This window comes from Musca vetustissima, unplaced genomic scaffold (assembly GCF_032173495.1).
Source record: "Musca vetustissima isolate MV318-11 ecotype Yass unplaced genomic scaffold, APGP_CSIRO_Mvet_v1 utg3953, whole genome shotgun sequence".
NCBI lineage: Eukaryota > Metazoa > Arthropoda > Insecta > Diptera > Muscidae > Musca > Musca vetustissima.
In genome coordinates this window covers 81405-100302 of record NW_026882891.1, presented here as the reverse complement: position 1 = coordinate 100302, position 18898 = coordinate 81405, and the positions used below count along the sequence as shown (strand labels likewise).

The window sequence follows — 18898 nt, the reverse complement described above, 5'->3', positions numbered from 1 at the left end:
GTAGATGTTAAATTGTAAACAAAGTACAGGTCGCATTTATGATCCGATTTGGATGAAATTTGGCACAAGTTACTTATTTGGCCCAAGGACGAACCCTATTGAAATTGGAAAAAATCGGTTCAGATTTAATTATAGCTCCCATATAGATTTTCGTCCGATTTAAGGTAAATGGGGCACCAAGTCCCTCTATATCTTTCGATTAGCGAAATTTGGCACAGAGTATTGAATTATGTGCAGAATGATGTGTGCCAAGTTTCGAGAAAATCGGTTCAGATTTAGATATAGCTCCCATATATAGTTTCGTCCGATTTAAGTAATTGGTGCAGACAAAGTCTCTACATACCATACGATTTGCATGAAATTTGGCATAGAGTACTAAATTAGGTGCAGAAAGATGTGTGCCAAGTTTCTAGAAAATCGGTTCAGATTTAGATATAGCTCCCATATATAGTTTCGTCCGATTTAAGGTAAATGGTGTGCCAAAGTCCCTAAATATCTTTCGATTGGCATGAAATTTTGCATAGAGTACTGAATAAGGTGCAGAATGATTTGTGCCAAGTTTCGAGAAAATCGGTTCAGATTTAGATATAGCTCCCATATATAGTTTCGTCCGATTTAAGGTAAATGTTGCGCCAAAGTCCCTAAATATCTTTCGATTTGCACGAAATTTGGCATAGTGTACTAAATTGAGTCTATAATAATGTGTGCTAAGTGTTGTGAAAATCGGTTCAGATTTAAATATAACTCCCATATATATTTTCGTCTGATTTATTGTAAATGGTGTACCAAAGTCCCTATTTATCATTCGATTTGCACCAAAGCCCCTATTTATCACTCGATTTGCAATTTTGCACAGCGTACTGATTTATGGCTAGAACGATGTGCGTTAATTTTCGTGAAAATCGGTTTAGATTTAGATATAGCTCCCATATATATTTTCGTCCGATTTAAGGTAAATGGTGTCGTCCGATTTTACACAAAATTGACACAAATTTTGCACAACGTACTGGAGTTAGAATAACCTAGAAGTTGGATATAAATGCTTCATCAAGGTGGGTTCAATCGGTACAAAATTTTGCACTACGTACTGAATTTACTATAACATAATGTGTGGCAAGTTAAGTTGAACTCGGTTAATTTTTAAATTAATTTACATAAGTTTGTCCCTGGTCCTTCAAAAATTTGACGTCTGTTAGGATTCGGCCCCGTCCGACTTTACTACTTTCCTTACTGGTTTTTATATTGAAATCAGTATATAATTCGAAAAATTTTAGATTTGGCGTAGAAATTTAGTGATTTCCGCTCAGTTAAAGGATTTTGTCTTTTTTAAACAAATTGTTGATTAGTTGTCTGATTGCCGTTATAGATTTGTATATGTGAAAAGTTTGACCAATGTTGACGCCGCATACCTTCTTTTAATTGTAAATGCCTGTTTAATATCTTAATTCTAAATCGTGAAATGTTGTAATCGGGTTTGTTAAATTCACATATTTTTTAACAACTTGATTTTAATTTAACATTGGAATAAGTTTTTGTTTAAGGTTACATATGTTTACATCCAAACTTCAAGTTGTCGGGCAAAAAAAAGAAACATTGTCGAAAAAATAATACAATTTTTTGACAAATATGAAAATGAGATTTCATATCCAACAGGTTGGGCTCTAAAGAAAATAAGACAAAATTTCAAAAATCTGACATGAATACTAATAATGCTACCATTACCATTATTTTCGTCGATGTTAATGATCGCATTATTAGTATTAGAACATACACATATTTTAAGAAATTAAAAGTTTTGATCTAACTAACTCAAAAAACCATATGTTTTAAAAAACTAAAATTTATTTAACTATTACTAAATATTTTTTGTTTTGGCGGAATCTTACAATTAGTTTGCATATTTTCCTATTCTGACCACATATGATTTAGAAGTCCTTTGAATCGTCAAATTCGGTGCAGACGTTCTTGAGTTATAAACGATGTAACTGACACAACGTTCGATTATTGCAATTTCCCGACTTTTTGATGTTTTGCAATTACAAACAGCCGAAGGAAGACGTGAGTGAAATCGGTAGTCAATATACCATGCAAATATTATTCACATCTTTAAAAATACATTTGAGGAACCATAAAGGCTCATATTAGTTAAACAAATGTAATTCGGAATTGCCTCCATGTAGGATTCGAATTTAAATGTATTCTTCCCGAATATAAGAAAATGTTCAATAAAATAATTGAATACTTTAATAGACGGTTTCGTTTTCCTATTAAGGACACGATCAAGTTTCGGTCAGTGCCCAGATATCAGATGGGATATGTGCTGTATTTATAAGTTCAAAACAATTTGTTCCATTATTGTGCGCATTTAAGCATCCTTATCCTAAAGTACTTGGAAAGTAGTAACAGAATATTCATTTAATTGCCTTTAATTCGGTATTCCCCATAGGGTAAGAAACTTCCCTCATAATTGCCGGTATTGTTTTTGGTATAGGCTCCACATAGTGGAACGGCTTAATCTTTACTTTACCATGTCTTACTGTGTTTTATTTGAGAAAAAAATTCTCAACCTATACATACCATGCAAATTGTTTCACATAACATAACATATATTTTCAAACTAAATAAATATTGATCTTATGGAAAACGTTAGCAAATAATGATAACGATTAATCTTACTCTCTCCTTTCGATTTCTTATTTTTAAATTTAACTATAATGAAAATATAAATTTATGTTCATACACAATCGCTTTTTCAAGGCAATGACAATCCAATTAATTGTAGAAAATTAACATATTTTGAGAATTTTCCATAATTGACAATTACTTAAAGATATACGCTGCCAATTTTCGCCCAAAATATGTCCAAAAAGAACTACGAAGAGATGAAAGCATAAATTTTCGATATAAAATGTGTGGAAATGCTAATATCTTTCAAAATAATTTTTGCAACTTTTTCGCGGATTTTTCTCACGATGATCTTTCATTAAAAACTTCCACTTTAATTACAGACTACTAACAGAAACTTTAAGTCAAATCGGTCCAGCCGTTTCTTTAAAATAATTTTTGCAAGATTTTCGCCGATTTTTCTCACAATTTTCTTTCATAAAAACCTTCCCACTGTAATTACCGACAACTGAAAGAAATTTTGAGTCAAATCGGTCCAGCCGTTCTCAATTGATGCATTAGTATACATTTTTTGGCTCCATTTTTATATATATAGATAAATCGAAATAAATATTCTGTTTTTCTATTATTATTATTAGTTTTACACATAAAATAAAATTCGAAAATTTTCAAGCATTCAACTTATACACAAATTCAAAATATATACATATATTCCAATTAACATATATTGGATTTATCCCAATTTTTATTAAAATAAAAAATACGAACTTTTTAACGACTTCAGTTCTGCTCGAGGCACATTTATGTGTTGGCTAATTACAAAACAACTTGTTTCGTCACCTCCATAATATTAACTTTAGGTAAATTTAAACGATTTCTTCGTGTCTCTTGCCATTCTATGGGATGAACTCTTTTACGATGATGATGCATATTTGCGTTTACTTTAAATGTTTGAGGACAGTGTGGACACTGATACAAATCCAGGCCGGTATGTGTAGCGATGTGTTCCTTTAAAACGTTAGGACGCTTAAATGCCTTCTCACAGTATGTACATTTATATTTTCGTTCCTCTTCGTGGACATGTTTCTTGTGTGCCTTTAATGCATTTTCACTGGCAGAAACTTTTCCGCAAACACTACAAATATAAACAGTAGATCCGTCATGGTGATATGCAGCCTTGTGTCGTTTTAAGGCTTCGTTGGATTTAAACTCAGCCGAACATATGTGACAGTGGAACTTCGTTTGTGGTATTATTCCGTGTTCCATTAAATGTTTTTTCAGAGCTCCCATACTGTGCAAAGTTTTGCCGCACTGCTCACAAATTTTTACTCCATTATGGACGTTGCGTATGTGAGTATTAAGTTGAATTTCAAGTACATAACCTTTGCCACATTCCTTACACCAGAACTCTTTGGCGCCTTCAGCATGTGTAAGAAGATGCCGCTCCAAAGTGGGTTTGTGATTAAAAGTTTTCCCACAAATATCGCATTCAAAATTTCGAATATCGTTATGTACAATTTGCTTATGTAATTTTAAATTGTATTTGCTTGTACTCGATTTTCCACATATATCACATTTATGGGTATCCGGATTTATATGAAGACATATGTGTTCAACTAGAATGCAGCGCCTATAAAATTTACGTTCGCAACATTTTATATAGAATCTACTTTGGTGGACACTGCGAAAGTGAGAACGTAGTGAATCAAATGTTGACGCAGTTTCTGTACATAGATCACATTCTAAAATTGGTTTCCATTGTGCTATTAACCTGTCCAGTTCCTTTCCCTTTTCTAGTGTGTAAACAGGTCGTCTTACATTGTCAACCTTTTTTTGTTGACGTTTACTTTGTCCTTTCGTATTCATAGCCGTTTCCATTTTTCCATTGGCTCTATTACATTCTGAAACTTCTATTCCATTTCCGTTCAAAATAGAATTACGTTCCGTTTCCTTTTTCTCGTCGTTTGCTTGATCGCTTTCAACAGATTCTAAATTATTGTTTTCATTGTCAAACTCATTCTCGATCAATGAAGAATCGCTTCCCATTTGGGGTTTCTTCTCGCATGTAGAAGTTGTTTCTAGAAATCCTCTATTATTATCCATGGTAATTTCGGCTTCTGGAATAGATTCGTCTATCATGACATCATCATGCAAAAGCATATCACTAAGGTCATTTTCGCTTTCATCGTCAATACATGCATGTTGTTCTTGTGGGTTAATGTTTTTGGTATATGGAGAATCCGAATCCAAAAGAAGAGAACGCGTTTTTAATACACCCATTTGGAATTCATGGAAATTGCGTATGTGCCGCCAACAGTCGCTGCACAAAACTTTAATACCCAGGCTGTTTTCTGTAAACAGCTCCTCTGTTTGAATCTAATGTAGAAGTCCGTAGTTTAGACATTTGAAAATAATTGGAGACAAATTATACAAACCATAATTGGATCGAAATATTTAATGACCATATTATAAGCATCCGTACAATCTCCCTGCTCGTTCTTTATGAAATGGTAATCATTTGTTAATGCATAACACAGACAGCAAAATAACTGTTGCGACATTTTCCTTTTATTGAAAAAAAATCCAATAATAATTCACTTTGGTTAACCAAATATAATGTTTATGCTATTAATTTAAAAATTTGTACTGTTCGAATAAGAGGAAATTAAAGTTTTGTCGGAGCTACCAGATCTATGGTAGTACTTAATCATCTGTTCTTAACCCTCATGGTGTGATTGAAAATATTGGTCTGTTCCCGTATTGCAAGAATCTACTAATTTTCACTAAGATAACAAATTTTCTTTTACGATATTGAACAGAATAGTAAAAACTAATTGATTCTTGCAGTACGAAGATGACATGTCGTGTACCAAAATTGGTTTTAGAAAGATGCATAATCATATATAATTATAGGACAACCTGATTGTTTTTATCATCTGGCATTATTTATCATTTTATTAAATTAAAAAAATATATCATCAGTTTTACTTACATCTTTTAATCCAGTAGAATTACATATAAACATCTGTTCCTATAGTAGAACCGAATAGATACTTGCATTATCGAAATAGACCAATCATCTCTGTGCAGTTAGTTTTTTTTATTTATTTATTTATTTTATATTTTATTTTGTAAAAAAAGACTAAAGGCCAATGAGATTTACAATATGCATGCACTTATAGTACCTACACCAGATTATGACAAAATTAATTTACATAGATATATATACCATATATATCTAAAGCTGGCGTAAAACATAGTTTATACGTGAAACAACTCGATCTATGTGATGGGAGAAGTCAAGTTTATTATCCAGAAGAACACCAAGACATTCCAATCTGTCAACAAAATCGATATAATGGTGTAACTTTACATTTAATACAAAATCGCGAGGAGAAAAAAACATTGCTTTTGTTTTGGAAGGGTTAACAGAGAGCTTATTTGCAACCATCCATTCTCTAATTATAGATAGAGTGTAATTAATTTTAGCTTGTAGCACATCTATTGAATCGATGTTGCTTGTGAATAAAATTTGAACATCGTCAGCAAAGAGGACGAAGCCGCTCCCTGAAGACGAATTTCATTTGTGAATATATTTTTAATACAGGCTACGCAACAGAATCTTCAATACTATTGTAAATTCGTGGTAAAACACTACATTAGTCAAAAATTTTAAATTATTATTAATAATTAATATTATATTAGGTTCGTTCGTTTACTCAATAATTTGTACGAATTTGTACAAATTATTACAAAATGCAGATTTGACAGTTGTGTTCTGAGTACATATTTGCAAATTCTTACAAGGAAAATTTACTCAGTAAGAATTTTCTTGTACCATCAGCTGATATTTAATCAGCTGTTTTGTTATGTTTTGTAAACAAACAAAAAATTGTTCTCAATGATTTTGTATCATTAAATACCAAAATGGATGAAGAAAACGCAAGTATTTAAAAATAAGAGTAATAAGAGTAATTGGCGAACGATTTTTTAGGTTCCAAATCGAAACATGTCTGGAACACCATCGGTTATGTCCACCCCCATATCAATTGCAGATACAGGAATAACAGGTCACAACCCTTTTAAATGTTTATGGGGAACAAACAACATCAATTTTCCGCTTGTTATCCATTTTTCTAATAAAAATGCTGTCTTATAGTTTGCGCCAATTTGTTTGTTGTTTTAATCAGCTGTGTCGAAACAATCTTTTTACTGGATGTTGTTCGTTTACTTTTTGCAGTTTTCTCTCTTGAAAAGGAAAAATTCGTATTTACTCTCTGCAAAATTCTTACTGAGTAAATATTACTGGGAAAGTAAACGAACGAACCTATTATCAAAGAGGGCAATTTCGCTTTTCTTCTCATGCTTTTCATTTAAATACAGCTGGTTTTTTGTGGTCCTGAACGGTTTAAACAAACATATGACTCCCTCACAGCTGTTTTCTTTCATACAGCTGTTCATTTCCTTCATCCATATGATATTCCTCTTAATTAGTATACACAACAAAATTGTTTCCGGACGTTTTGGACGTTCTTAATTAATAACACACATTTATTGTTTTTCAATAAAAAAATATAAGGATGAATTTCTCTACCGGATATCATCTACAAATGGGAGCTACACCATCCGATAATATGACTCAAATAAATAATAATGTGGCATATCCTTCGACAGAGACCGGCTTACAAACTCATGATACGACAGAGACTCCGCTTACATATGGCGATTACAAGACTTCACTAAAAAGGAAATATATGGATTCTTTCCGCACGCCAAAGAAACAAGAACCCGTTGCCGAATATGATGAGAAGGGTAATATGGCTATGTTTACGGGAAGACATCCATCATACCCAGACGAATTAAATGCACTGATACATCCTTCCTCATGTGACTTGTGTAACATGAAAATGAATTCGGTAAGTATTGACTAAACTAGATCTCAGGACACTTTTCGTCTTGTTGTTTTGTGTATGTATATTTCAATAAATTAGTATTTTTACATTCACAGGTAATATCAGCAAAAGATCATTATGAATCTAAGTCTCACGATAAAAGCATTACAAATTGGATTACAAAAGTACGTATTCATTTCATTAATTTTTACAAGAAAATCGCAATTATTTATTTACGTAAATTTAATCATTTGCATTATGTACAAATATAATGAGAACTAAATACAATATTTAATAATTTGTCGTACAATTTCAGAATTACACGGAAAAGGGTATAAACCCACCAGAAATAGCACGTTTTTACAAGCAGGGACCCGTGGGACCAAATGCTTTCCATTGTGAACTGTGTGATTTGAAGCTAACATCGGTAACTCATGCACAACAACATTTTGCGGGCAAAAAACATCAAATGGTTCTAAGTCAACGATCAAAACCTTCGGGTGCCGGCTATTATAATAATGAAGGAAAATGGGTCAGAGTTTCTACAAAAGCGTTTCCGAAAAGTGCAGACCGACGTTTTGGAATTGGTGACCAATTTCTGTTTGGTTCCAGTGATAATGTATCCACAACTACTGCAGATGAATCGTCTAATTCCGTTGTTAGTTCACCACAACAAATGCCAGAGGACAATACGGATGCCAAACCACCCAAAATTGCGAAAATTAATGAACAAGATCCAAATCTATTTTGTGTAGTATGTAATGTAAGTGCTACATCCGCTCTGCAAATGGCAATGCATTTAAGTGGAATAAAACATCAGAAAAAACTAAAGGCAAGTGGAGTGGAAATCACAATTACGGGTCACGCCCCTACATCTACCACTACAGATGATACAAGCCAAACTATTGCTGTTTCTCTCAAGGATAATGTTCTCAATTCCGTTATTAATGAACAGAAGCCGGATACAATCGATATGTCGATGTACCGCACACCCAGTGGTCAATATTATTGCCAAACATGCAATTTAACTATAACAAATCTACATAGTCTGGAACAACACCTCAAAGGAAAGCGTCATCTTAAAAGTCAAATGGAACAAAAGGCAATTGCCGCAATAGCAAATGTTAAACGAAAATGATCACATGAAACTACAAAATTTCAGTACTTGTAACAACTTACTGGCTTGCTGTGTTGATTTTAACCACAAATAATTGCCAAAAAATTACCTTTATTATAAATTCGTTATACTATGTATATTTGAATAACTGCGTTGAACATTAAATAAATGTTCGTTATATAATATCAGTTGTTGTTTACTTTATTGCTTATAGTTGGTCTTTCGGAAACTCGATTTGCGGTCTGCGTAGTAAAAAAAACATGTGTACATTCTTGCAGGTTCTGAGACATACATACATAAAAATGCCACACTAAAAGTAAATATTCTGGTACATGTAGTATACATCATTGAAATGGATCATGTTAATACGGTACAGATTTGGATATAGTTCTCGTATTATTTTCATCTATTCACGCCAAATGGTGCCTACTCTAACGAATTGAGTCTGCTTTAAATCGTTTCATATACATTGAGTTTAGTCAAAATTTAATATTAGTGGTTTATTAAATGGGGTTCTCAGTTTAAACCCTTTGTGACCCAAAGACAACAAAATGTTTTTAAGCTTATGTTTAATACTAAGATATTTAGAATATAGTTTTTGTATTACATATATCAAAACCATTATTTATATTTGCAAAAAAGAATCAAAAAAATAAGTAGAAATAATTTTTCTGTTTTTTATTGGCTTTTCTTGATATTGGACTTTTATTTTTCAGTGAGAATGTAATGCATCTCACGAATGCAAGCAAGTTGTGACGACAGGTTTTTCTAAAAGTACTGATGCCGTGATTTTAATTTATTGCGCGTCCAAAACTTAAATATTTTATTAATAAATAACTAATTTTGAATAAATTTTAATTTTAGCTGGAAGATAGGAGAGTATAGAATCAGATACAAAGAAAAAAATAAATAAATTAATTGTTAGTGCTCTTTTAATGACGGTGGCTCCAAAGGCGCGAGGGCAATATTTTTTCTTATAAAATTTTCTTATTGAATAAAATTAAATAATTATAGAAGAAAGATGCCACCGACCATAAAGCTAGAATTCCTCAATGTTACGACATCACTTCGCTCATATTCAAGGGGATAAACGTTGTCCACCCTTTTTCCTCAGCGTCCAATTCATTTCAATAACCAGGATATTACATGGAAGAGTGATGTTAAGTATTTAGGTCTCTTATTGATATTCGATTGAATTTCAAGGGTCACATACTATATATTGTGGACAGCAAAATATCACATAAATTACAAATCTGTCAAAAAATTCTTAAAATGACATACAACTTTCCATGGTTATTTTCTACTCAACGATTAAACTGTTGAGCAGGTTTCGAAATTATCCAACAAAGCATCACCAGACTGACAGAACATTTTCTAGAAAGTGTTAAATATCCCAATACCAACATATTAATTATTTAATATTATCATATTTTTATCAATTTAAAGTATTAAACCGATAAAATTGTTAAAGAAGGTTTTTTTCTTGAGCACTTTCCCGGAAAAAATATGTTAACTATTAACGACCAATAATTCATACCGCAAATAATTTTTAAGCAGAAAATACTTATATATATCAAATTTGTGCAAATATTCGTATTTTACGCAATAAAGAAAATGGAATTTAAAAGTAAATTGTTAGCAAAAAATAATTATAGTTTACCCTAATTATAATTATTTTTTTCTACTCTTTAAGTAAATTTCCCAGAACTTATCGTATATATCATATTATATACATATCCCAGGTATATATCTGGAAAATTTTGTCTCCAGGAAAACATTTTCCGAAAATGTAAATTTCTTATCGATACATCGACGATTTGTAATTTTTATAAGTGAAACTTGGTGACGTGTACGACTACTTTTGCTAATGCTTAGAGTCCATAAACATGTTTTGAAGCAACTGTACTTGCATCTAATACACCACAACGATAACGTTCTACGGAAGAATGAGTCACTGCACAGTGGTTCGAAAATAGTAAAAAAAACAAACACAAATTTATTTCAAACTACTTTTTAAATTATTACTCATGATCATATTTCTGTTCGTATATATATTTCATACTGAACCGTTTATAAAACTCAGAATTAACCAATATGATTACGTTTGTCTTAATATGGTAGCAGATTTTGGAATTATTTGTGTTATACATATACGTTTTTAAAATACTAAGAATTAAACTCATCTACTGAGGAATGTTCAAAGACAATCTGGACGAAAATTATTTTTAAATCGACACAGTAGTTCAAGGGAATTTTAGATGCACACCATATCGATTTTTATAAAAAGGTATTTGGGCATATTGTCTTCTTAAAATTAAATTTTCAATTCAATTTATTTCATAAACGAGAACCTAGCCCAAAGGGACATGAGCGATTCCAAAAACTTCATTACATGGACTACTCCATTTTATGAAATATTTGAACTTTCAAAAAGCACGCTTCTCCTGCCAAAGTATAGTCTTAAGAGCTTCAACACTCATTGAATTAACATAAATATCGATTTCATTCCCATACCCAACTGTACTACTTCTTCCATACACACAATTATTCGCAATAATACAACGAGTATCTTTTTTCTCATCCATTTACATTTTGGATCTAGCTTTTATTAGTTGACTCATTTAAAATACCAAAACATTAAGTTCTATTAAATTTATTTTTGTTTTTCATTTGTTTACAACTAAAATAAAGGAAATCAATTGAAAAAGGTATGTATATAACACATTTGTTGTTGTATGACAAAATTATAGAATGATTTGAAAATGATGTGCGGGAAAGTTAAAGGTGAATTGGAAGAATTACAAAAACAAACATGACAAATAGGATGAATGTGATTCGACGAAATTTCAATTCACTTTCAACAGTTCCATACATTGTTATTTCAATTGAAGCTGGTTGGTTTTGTTGATTGGGGTTGGACATTTTCTTGTTCAGCTTTTATATTTTTTAAATATATTAAAATTATTACTTTTTCATGAGTTTTTAATATTTATTAAGAGTAAAATTAGATTGGTTTGTTTTGTATATATAAAATTAATAGTAAATGTTGTAGCCACCCGTCTGTTGTTGATAAACTTCAATGGTATCGCCCTCTTCCATTTCCAATGAGGTTGGTGTGTCGTTCTCGTTTATAGGTTGGCCATCAAAACGAAACCGAACCACTTGCATGGATAGACCCTAAAATGGAATGTGAACAAATTTGAATATGAAATGTTGCACCTGGACATATTGGAGTATTATATATACACAATAATAAGGGATATTGGACTTACCGCTCTGTCACAGTAGGCATTCATCAACTTTCTGAGAGGAGTATGTTTCTTAATTTTGAATTGTACCACAGCGTTGTCCTGTCCCAAAACTTTAAGATTAATATGTTCGGTTTCTGATCCCTGTAAATGAAAAGAAAAACCAATTTTCGAGTTACTTATTGCGCCAAATATATTGCGAGTCACTGTGCGGCAGGCAGCTACACATACACAAGCATTTTTTGCATTTTCGGTATAAATAACGCTACATTAGCCCTAAACCATAACAAAATTGTACTTCCGAGTTAAATAAACGTGTATACACACATAAATATAGATACGTTTCGCTTTTTGAGAAAAACTCAACAACAAAAATTTCACAACAAAAATAAGTGACGCGCCGCCGAAGATGTTCAAGCCTCGTTTTTTTTTTTGCTTTACTACAAAAGTCGAGGGCAACGAGTAGACACTGTGTGTAGGGTGTATAGCCACCAACGAATTCGTGAAATAGATGAACAAAAGCCATCACAAAATGTTAGGTTATGTTTTATGCGTATATATTGTTTTGCTAGAAACTACCGGAATCATTTGTACAGAATGCCACCGTAGCCGCAATTATGATTTACTTCAACGCCTCACATATATTTCTCAAATTGTTGAAATCGAAACAAACTATTCGAAATTTTTAAATGGGCAGATGGTGAGAAAAAAGCCGCATTGCGTCTCCGTTGACCGCGCCATGTTTGTCGGCGTCATACACACATTTTTCTTGTTCTTTTGTGTAGTTTTTTTTTTTCATTTTTGCGTGTTCACTTTATTTAGCTTGTTCTACTTCTCGATAAACATTTTGCGGGCTAAATTGCAAACATACCTTCTTTTCGTCAGACATTTTTGTTTAATTTGTGTTTGTTTTTTGGAATTTACAATGTAAAAAATTTGTTTAACACTACTGAACTTTTGTAACTCGGAACAATTTATAACTTCTATCGCTTCTTGTTGCGGGACAATCAAATACTGCTGCTGCTTTGCAAAATTTTTTCGTTAAGCAGAGCCGAAGAAAATGTATCAGGAAAAAAGCCGCCGCGACGCACCAGCCATCTTCTATCAACGCCAGCCATGTTCGTTCAAATACAACACTGGGTGGATGTTGCCATATGTTTGTGATGCGATATATTTGTCGTACAATATATTCCACATAGACATAGAATTTCATTTTGATACATTTTTCAGATGGTAAAGTACATTTAAAAAGCGTTTACATTATAGCTTTTATCGCGATAATGCTAAATGAAACTGTATTTGTTTCGATTTACTGTATAAAATTAAATCCACTTAATGTATCAATTTGTATAACATATAAAAATGTGACAACAGACAAAAAATCAAAAAATATATCATGGTATAATAATAGAAGGTAAAAGCAAGTGTTGTTGTACAACAATCGATACAACAACCACATGGAAATTTGTTTTTGTAAGTTATATTATTGTCAACGTCATTTGACAGAAAAATGTAAACAAACAAATAAATTATATTTATTTTGAAAATGAAATATTTTCGATACCTCAAAATACAATATGAAAAACATGAATGAAAATCTATCCACATCTTTCCTATAATTGAGCTATTACCACTTATATGTGTAACACATGAAAATCTGGGAATTGCGATAAAGAAAGATTCGTTTCCTCAAACTTTCCCAGCAGGCAGATTGAGTAAATTGAATACGGGAGCATACTTAATAAAGAACAATTTCAAATTACACCTAATTCTGTTTTTACACGAATTTGAAATAACACGAGTAAATACGAAAAAATATTTCTATTTTTACACGACATCATTTGAAATAACACGAATACAAAAAAAAAAAACAAAATTATTTTTTTTACATGAACTATTTATTTATTGAAGAAAATTCTGGAATGCTTTTGCTCAAACATCTCTGCCTTAATTAGAGTAACAACCCTGCATGGCATGAATTTCTGATATGGCAACATTTTATATAATTCTGGTGTGTGTTCTGAGTTATGTCTACTGATGTCCCAACACAGTCGGCTAGAAATGAGAATGATCAACAAAATCATTCCAGTGATGGCAGTGATATTGTAGTCTTTCGCAAACGTTTACGTTTATTATCAGACAGTGACAATAAATAAAATTGTTTAAATTTTTCTTATGGTTGTACTTTATGCTATTTAATAGTACGTTTATATTTAACCGGATTTCGTTAACCCAGTGGGTTTCAATTGTCAATTCCTTTGCATATGTGTCAAATAAATCCTCATAAAGTAGGTTAACCCAGTAAAAAGTTCTAATGTAAATGCCGTTTAAGTTTTTTGGCAATGAATTTCTGGTATTATTTTTTTTATGAAATCTAAATTTTATTTTATTTTATTTTATTATAATTTAGTTTATTTAATAAATTAAAACGAAAATAAATTCTTAAAATAACTACAACAATATTTTTTTTTTATATTATTTAGTCTAATTTTAACTTATTTTTTGAGGTCTAGAACCAATCTATTATTTTTGTACTTGGCCAGTATCTTTTTTTATACGATTTTTTTTTACACGAATTTCTCGGGAACCATTCTATTGTGTAAAAACAGAATTAGGTGTACATGCGTTCCCAATTTTCCTGTTGGGTTATTTCTAAAAACATAATTTGTCAAAATCATATTGACACTAGTATTACGTTGGAATCAAATCAGCTGGGATTTGCTGTTACCTTTTATAATTGTACCATGAAAATATATTTAAATTTAAAATTGATTGAAAAGTTGCCACAGAACTGATGAAGTTAGTGAAATGTGTATGTATACGTAAACACGTTTGCAAGCAAGTGTACAAAGAATATTGAAACAAAACAAAATTGCCAAGTACAACTAGTGAAACCCATTGGGTTTCAATTGTCAATTCCTTTGCATATATGTCAAAGGAATGCTCATAAAGTTGGTTAAGTTGGTTAAGTTCTAATGTATATGCCGTTTAAGTCTTTATCCCTTTTAATTGCTCTCGACTCCTTCGCTCATAATTTGACAACTGACTAGACCCACAGGATTTTCTAAATGTAAATTGTAAATATACTACTGCTGATTTAATATGTTGTACAACAATACGTGCAACTACTATTCAACAGATGTTTTATTTATTCCAAAAAAATATTGAGCCAATGTGAAACCGTCTAATGTTGTTTGATTTATCGTCCAACCAAAAGTAAGTCTACATTTTCGACTATTAAAAATTGAGTCAGTGAACGCAATCCATAAATACACTTTAAAACAAAACGTCTAATCCAGGGTTTAAAATGCTAATAGTACGTTTACATTTAACCAGATTTCGTTAACCCAGTGGGTTTCAATTGTCAATTCCATTGCCTATTTGTCAAATAAATCCTCATAAAGTAGGTTAACCCTGCAAAAAGTTTTTATGTAAATGCCGTTTATCGCCAAAATATCAAAACCAACGAAAATTACCGCATTGCTAGCTAAATTCATTCTCAAAATATGCAGCACAACCAAACACAACAGCAACAAATAGAAACACATTACAAAAAAAAAAAAAAAATAGCAAGCAAAATTAAAGCTTCTTGATATTGTCAGCTGCTATAAAATAGCAATGAAGAACTACAACATAATTGCAACGCGACTAACAAGCTTACAATGAAGACTAAACACATTGACTGTGGCTGTTTAGCAAGATTTTTGGCAAACAATACCCGATCATTTTTCAAGTTCAGTGTTGCCCATTGAAATGTTATACAATATATGAGAGAATTAAAAATTGCGATTAATATAATTTGATTTTTTCGAACCAAGACAATTAGTAATACTTGCTAAAGGTTTTTATTTAATATATAATTTTGTTTTAGTAGTATTATTGACAGTTTTCGGTTACGATTTGACAAGTTTAAATTAAATAACAACACACAAAATGAAATGACATTTTTCTAATTTCTACGTTGACAACGTTCATGAATTAAATATTTAAAATCATCAAAAAAAATCAATAAAAATAAAAACAAAACAATTACGAAATCCACTCGATCTCAAATGTCAATTCCACTGCGTATACGTCACGTTAATCCAGTTCACAAATCCAGTGGATTATATTTGACGTATACGCTATGGAATTGACATTTGAGATCGAGTGGATTTCGTAAATCTAAACGTACCTTTAAGATTTCGAGCTATTGAGTTGATTTAATTTTTGGTCTGTTCCCGTACTGCAAAAATTTACTAGATTTTACTATTTTATTCGATATCATTGAGGAAAATTCGTTATCGTAGTAAAAAGTATTAGATTCTTGCAGTACGGGAACAGACCATTTGTGTGTTAAATCGGGGTAATTTGAGCTCGATTTAGTAATTAACTCGAGATAAATCACTTTATCACGACAAAATCTGTAGTCAGATTCCAAAATGCAGTCATTTTGTAGAAATACATCTCGAATGAGCTGTATTTCTTCGCCCAAATCAGTGTAGCATTTCATTAGTAAATCAATCGCAATTTAAAATAAATCGCGAAATGAGATGATTTATTTTCTATGGCATATCATGATAAATTTAACATATGAGGTAGATTGATTTCGTAGTCTAAAAGTGCGTTTATATATCTTATGTATTCATTACATAGAGTTGTCTAAAATATTTTTTGTCTTCCTCTCTTCTCATGGCATAACTATACAAGGTAGTCTCATGCAGTTATATGTTTCCAATTTTATATTTTATATATCACGAATTCCATGTCACGCACTGTTACAGCGTGCGAAATATAATCATTTGTTTAGTTAAAAAAATTTTGTTTTCGAAATTTAATAAATTATAGAAATTTCATTTGCAATTTTTTATTAAATAGTTTTACGCCTTTTACAATACCTGCTAATTTGTTTATGAATATGTTTGTAAATTTCGGAGATATTTCTTTCTAGTGCACTTACCACGGGATTCTGTTGTTATTATATATATATATATGTTTATATAAACAATTCTTAGTAAGATATTACTTTATTTGAATTTAATATTTATTATTGACATTGTTTTAGCTAACAGCGTTCAAACTTACGACAAAACTAATAAATATATGCCCAAGATAAAGGCTAAGCAGAATGTTCGCGTTGTGCGTTTTTAGTTATCGCGTTAACGCACGCAAAAAGTTAAAATATTGTTACGTTCTTGGATTTTACTTAATCCCGTGTAGACGTTGTTTTATTTCCCAATACAGTTCGTACTAATGGTGTTTTTACACGATATGTATTTTACATATGTGCTGTCACTTTTTCATCCATATGTAATTCCTTATGTGTGTCAAAATTAGCAGTGTACACAAAACATTTGTTTTTGTGTTCAAATCGGCATATGTATTTTACATATGACATAACCTATAAACAAAAAAACACTTTTATTTTTTCTTAAATCAACATCATTTTTTTATTAAACACCTACAAACGAAATAATAATTTGTAATTGTTGCCTTTTCATCCTTTTTTTTTTTTTGAATTGCAATTGAAATATTTTCTTCCAACAATGTGTTTCATTCAAACAGCTGATTTCCTTATGTTTCACATACGAAAATAGAGCGCGTCCTATTCGGAAAAAAATACATATGTAATTGCATATCGTTTTGACACATTGAAATTTCCGTATGTTTCACATGACGAGTTCGATTTCCATATGTAAAAAAGTGACAGCACATATGTAAAATACATATCGTGTAGAAACACCATAAATAAAACGCGGGTTCTTTCTGATTACGATTATTACAATGACTTTATTGACACAACTTTACTTTGCACGTTACTTTACAGCTTTACGTTACTTGACTGTTTCAATTCGCGATTTGATTCGCAACTGACTGACTGCCTTTCCATTTCCCCTATTTATATGAACCTCGCCTGTCGCTACAGAAGTTTCTAGACGATCTGGTAACACCTAGATTACGAACAATCTACAAATGCAACAAACACATACAACCTTACAGTGAGTAAACAATAACAACAACACATATACAGGCGAGGGGGTAACAAAGAAAGAGGAATTAAGCGATCATCAATGATAACGTTTAACAAGAATTGTACGTCAACAAAAAAATAGACAATGAAAGAGGAAATGGAAGGATGTAGAAAAATCTATACAGGAGTTGTTGTTGTGAAGTTATTCAGATAGAAATTTACGTTACAATTCAAATTCTTAAATTAACTTAAATCTAAAGTTATATTCGTAACAATATATTTAACTTCGAAGCGCAGCGCACAATAACTTCAAGCGTTAGTGTTATCGTTTCCTTGGGGTTGTTGTATTTTCGATAACACATAACGCGACAGATGGCTCAACGCGAGCATTCTGCTTAGCCCTTTACTCTCAACGCGAAAATGGGACAACAAAAAGAAAAACTACCGTTATTTTTTCAAAATTCAACTAATAATATATTGTCCGGATTGCAAAGAATATTTTCTATATAATTTCATATATCTCTTAACGAATTGATAGGTGAAAACCTATTGACGTTTTTGTGCAATTCGTGATTTTTGCTTCTGACAACAATCAGCTTTCAAAATTTAAACGAAAATATCTTCCTTCGAAATGTACGCAAATCTGGTATGCAGTGGAAAAAATTTGAATCATTTATATTTATTATTAATATTTTTTAGTTCCCTGCCTATAAAACGTATAAATACAAATTGCAACATTCTTAGTTAAATCTTGAGAACAATGTGGAGCTTTAGAAAAAATATTTTCCTAAATTTTTTGAAAATTTGTCAATTGCCATGCGTAACATTTTAAGGAATTTATTTTTAATTTTATTATACCCTTCACCAAGGCCTATATAAGGTCGGCCAGTAAGCCCAGATGGCTATAAAGTTTGCTGTCAATGTCAGTCAATATGTTTTGAATTCGCCCTATGTCAAACATAAGTATAAACTGTATTGTCAAAATTCAAATAATTAATTTTCAAAAAACCATTCTAAAAAAATTGTTAAAAAGAATATTGTGTTTCATTTTATTTTATAAAATGAG

General features: G+C 31.3%; 3 protein-coding genes across 3 annotated transcripts in view; 1 reads left to right on the top strand and 2 right to left on the bottom strand.

Moving 5' to 3' along the window:
* LOC133329583 (bifunctional phosphoribosylaminoimidazole carboxylase/phosphoribosylaminoimidazole succinocarboxamide synthetase) overlaps positions 1–18898 on the bottom strand; it is a 74316-nt gene that overhangs the window by 42599 nt on the left and 12819 nt on the right. The window lies entirely within an intron of this gene.
* Positions 7206–8655, top strand: LOC133329589 (zinc finger matrin-type protein 3-like). Its single transcript, XM_061538061.1, has 3 exons — positions 7206–7541; positions 7634–7702; positions 7834–8655. The coding sequence occupies exons 1-3, from the start codon at positions 7206–7208 to the stop codon at positions 8653–8655; spliced, it is 1227 nt and encodes a 408-aa protein (XP_061394045.1).
* Positions 11596–12845, bottom strand: LOC133329584 (small ubiquitin-related modifier 3). Its single transcript, XM_061538056.1, has 3 exons — positions 12754–12845; positions 11907–12026; positions 11596–11811 (listed from the first exon to the last, which is right to left on the bottom strand). The coding sequence occupies exons 1-3, from the start codon at positions 12769–12771 to the stop codon at positions 11668–11670; spliced, it is 282 nt and encodes a 93-aa protein (XP_061394040.1). The 5' UTR covers positions 12772–12845; the 3' UTR covers positions 11596–11667.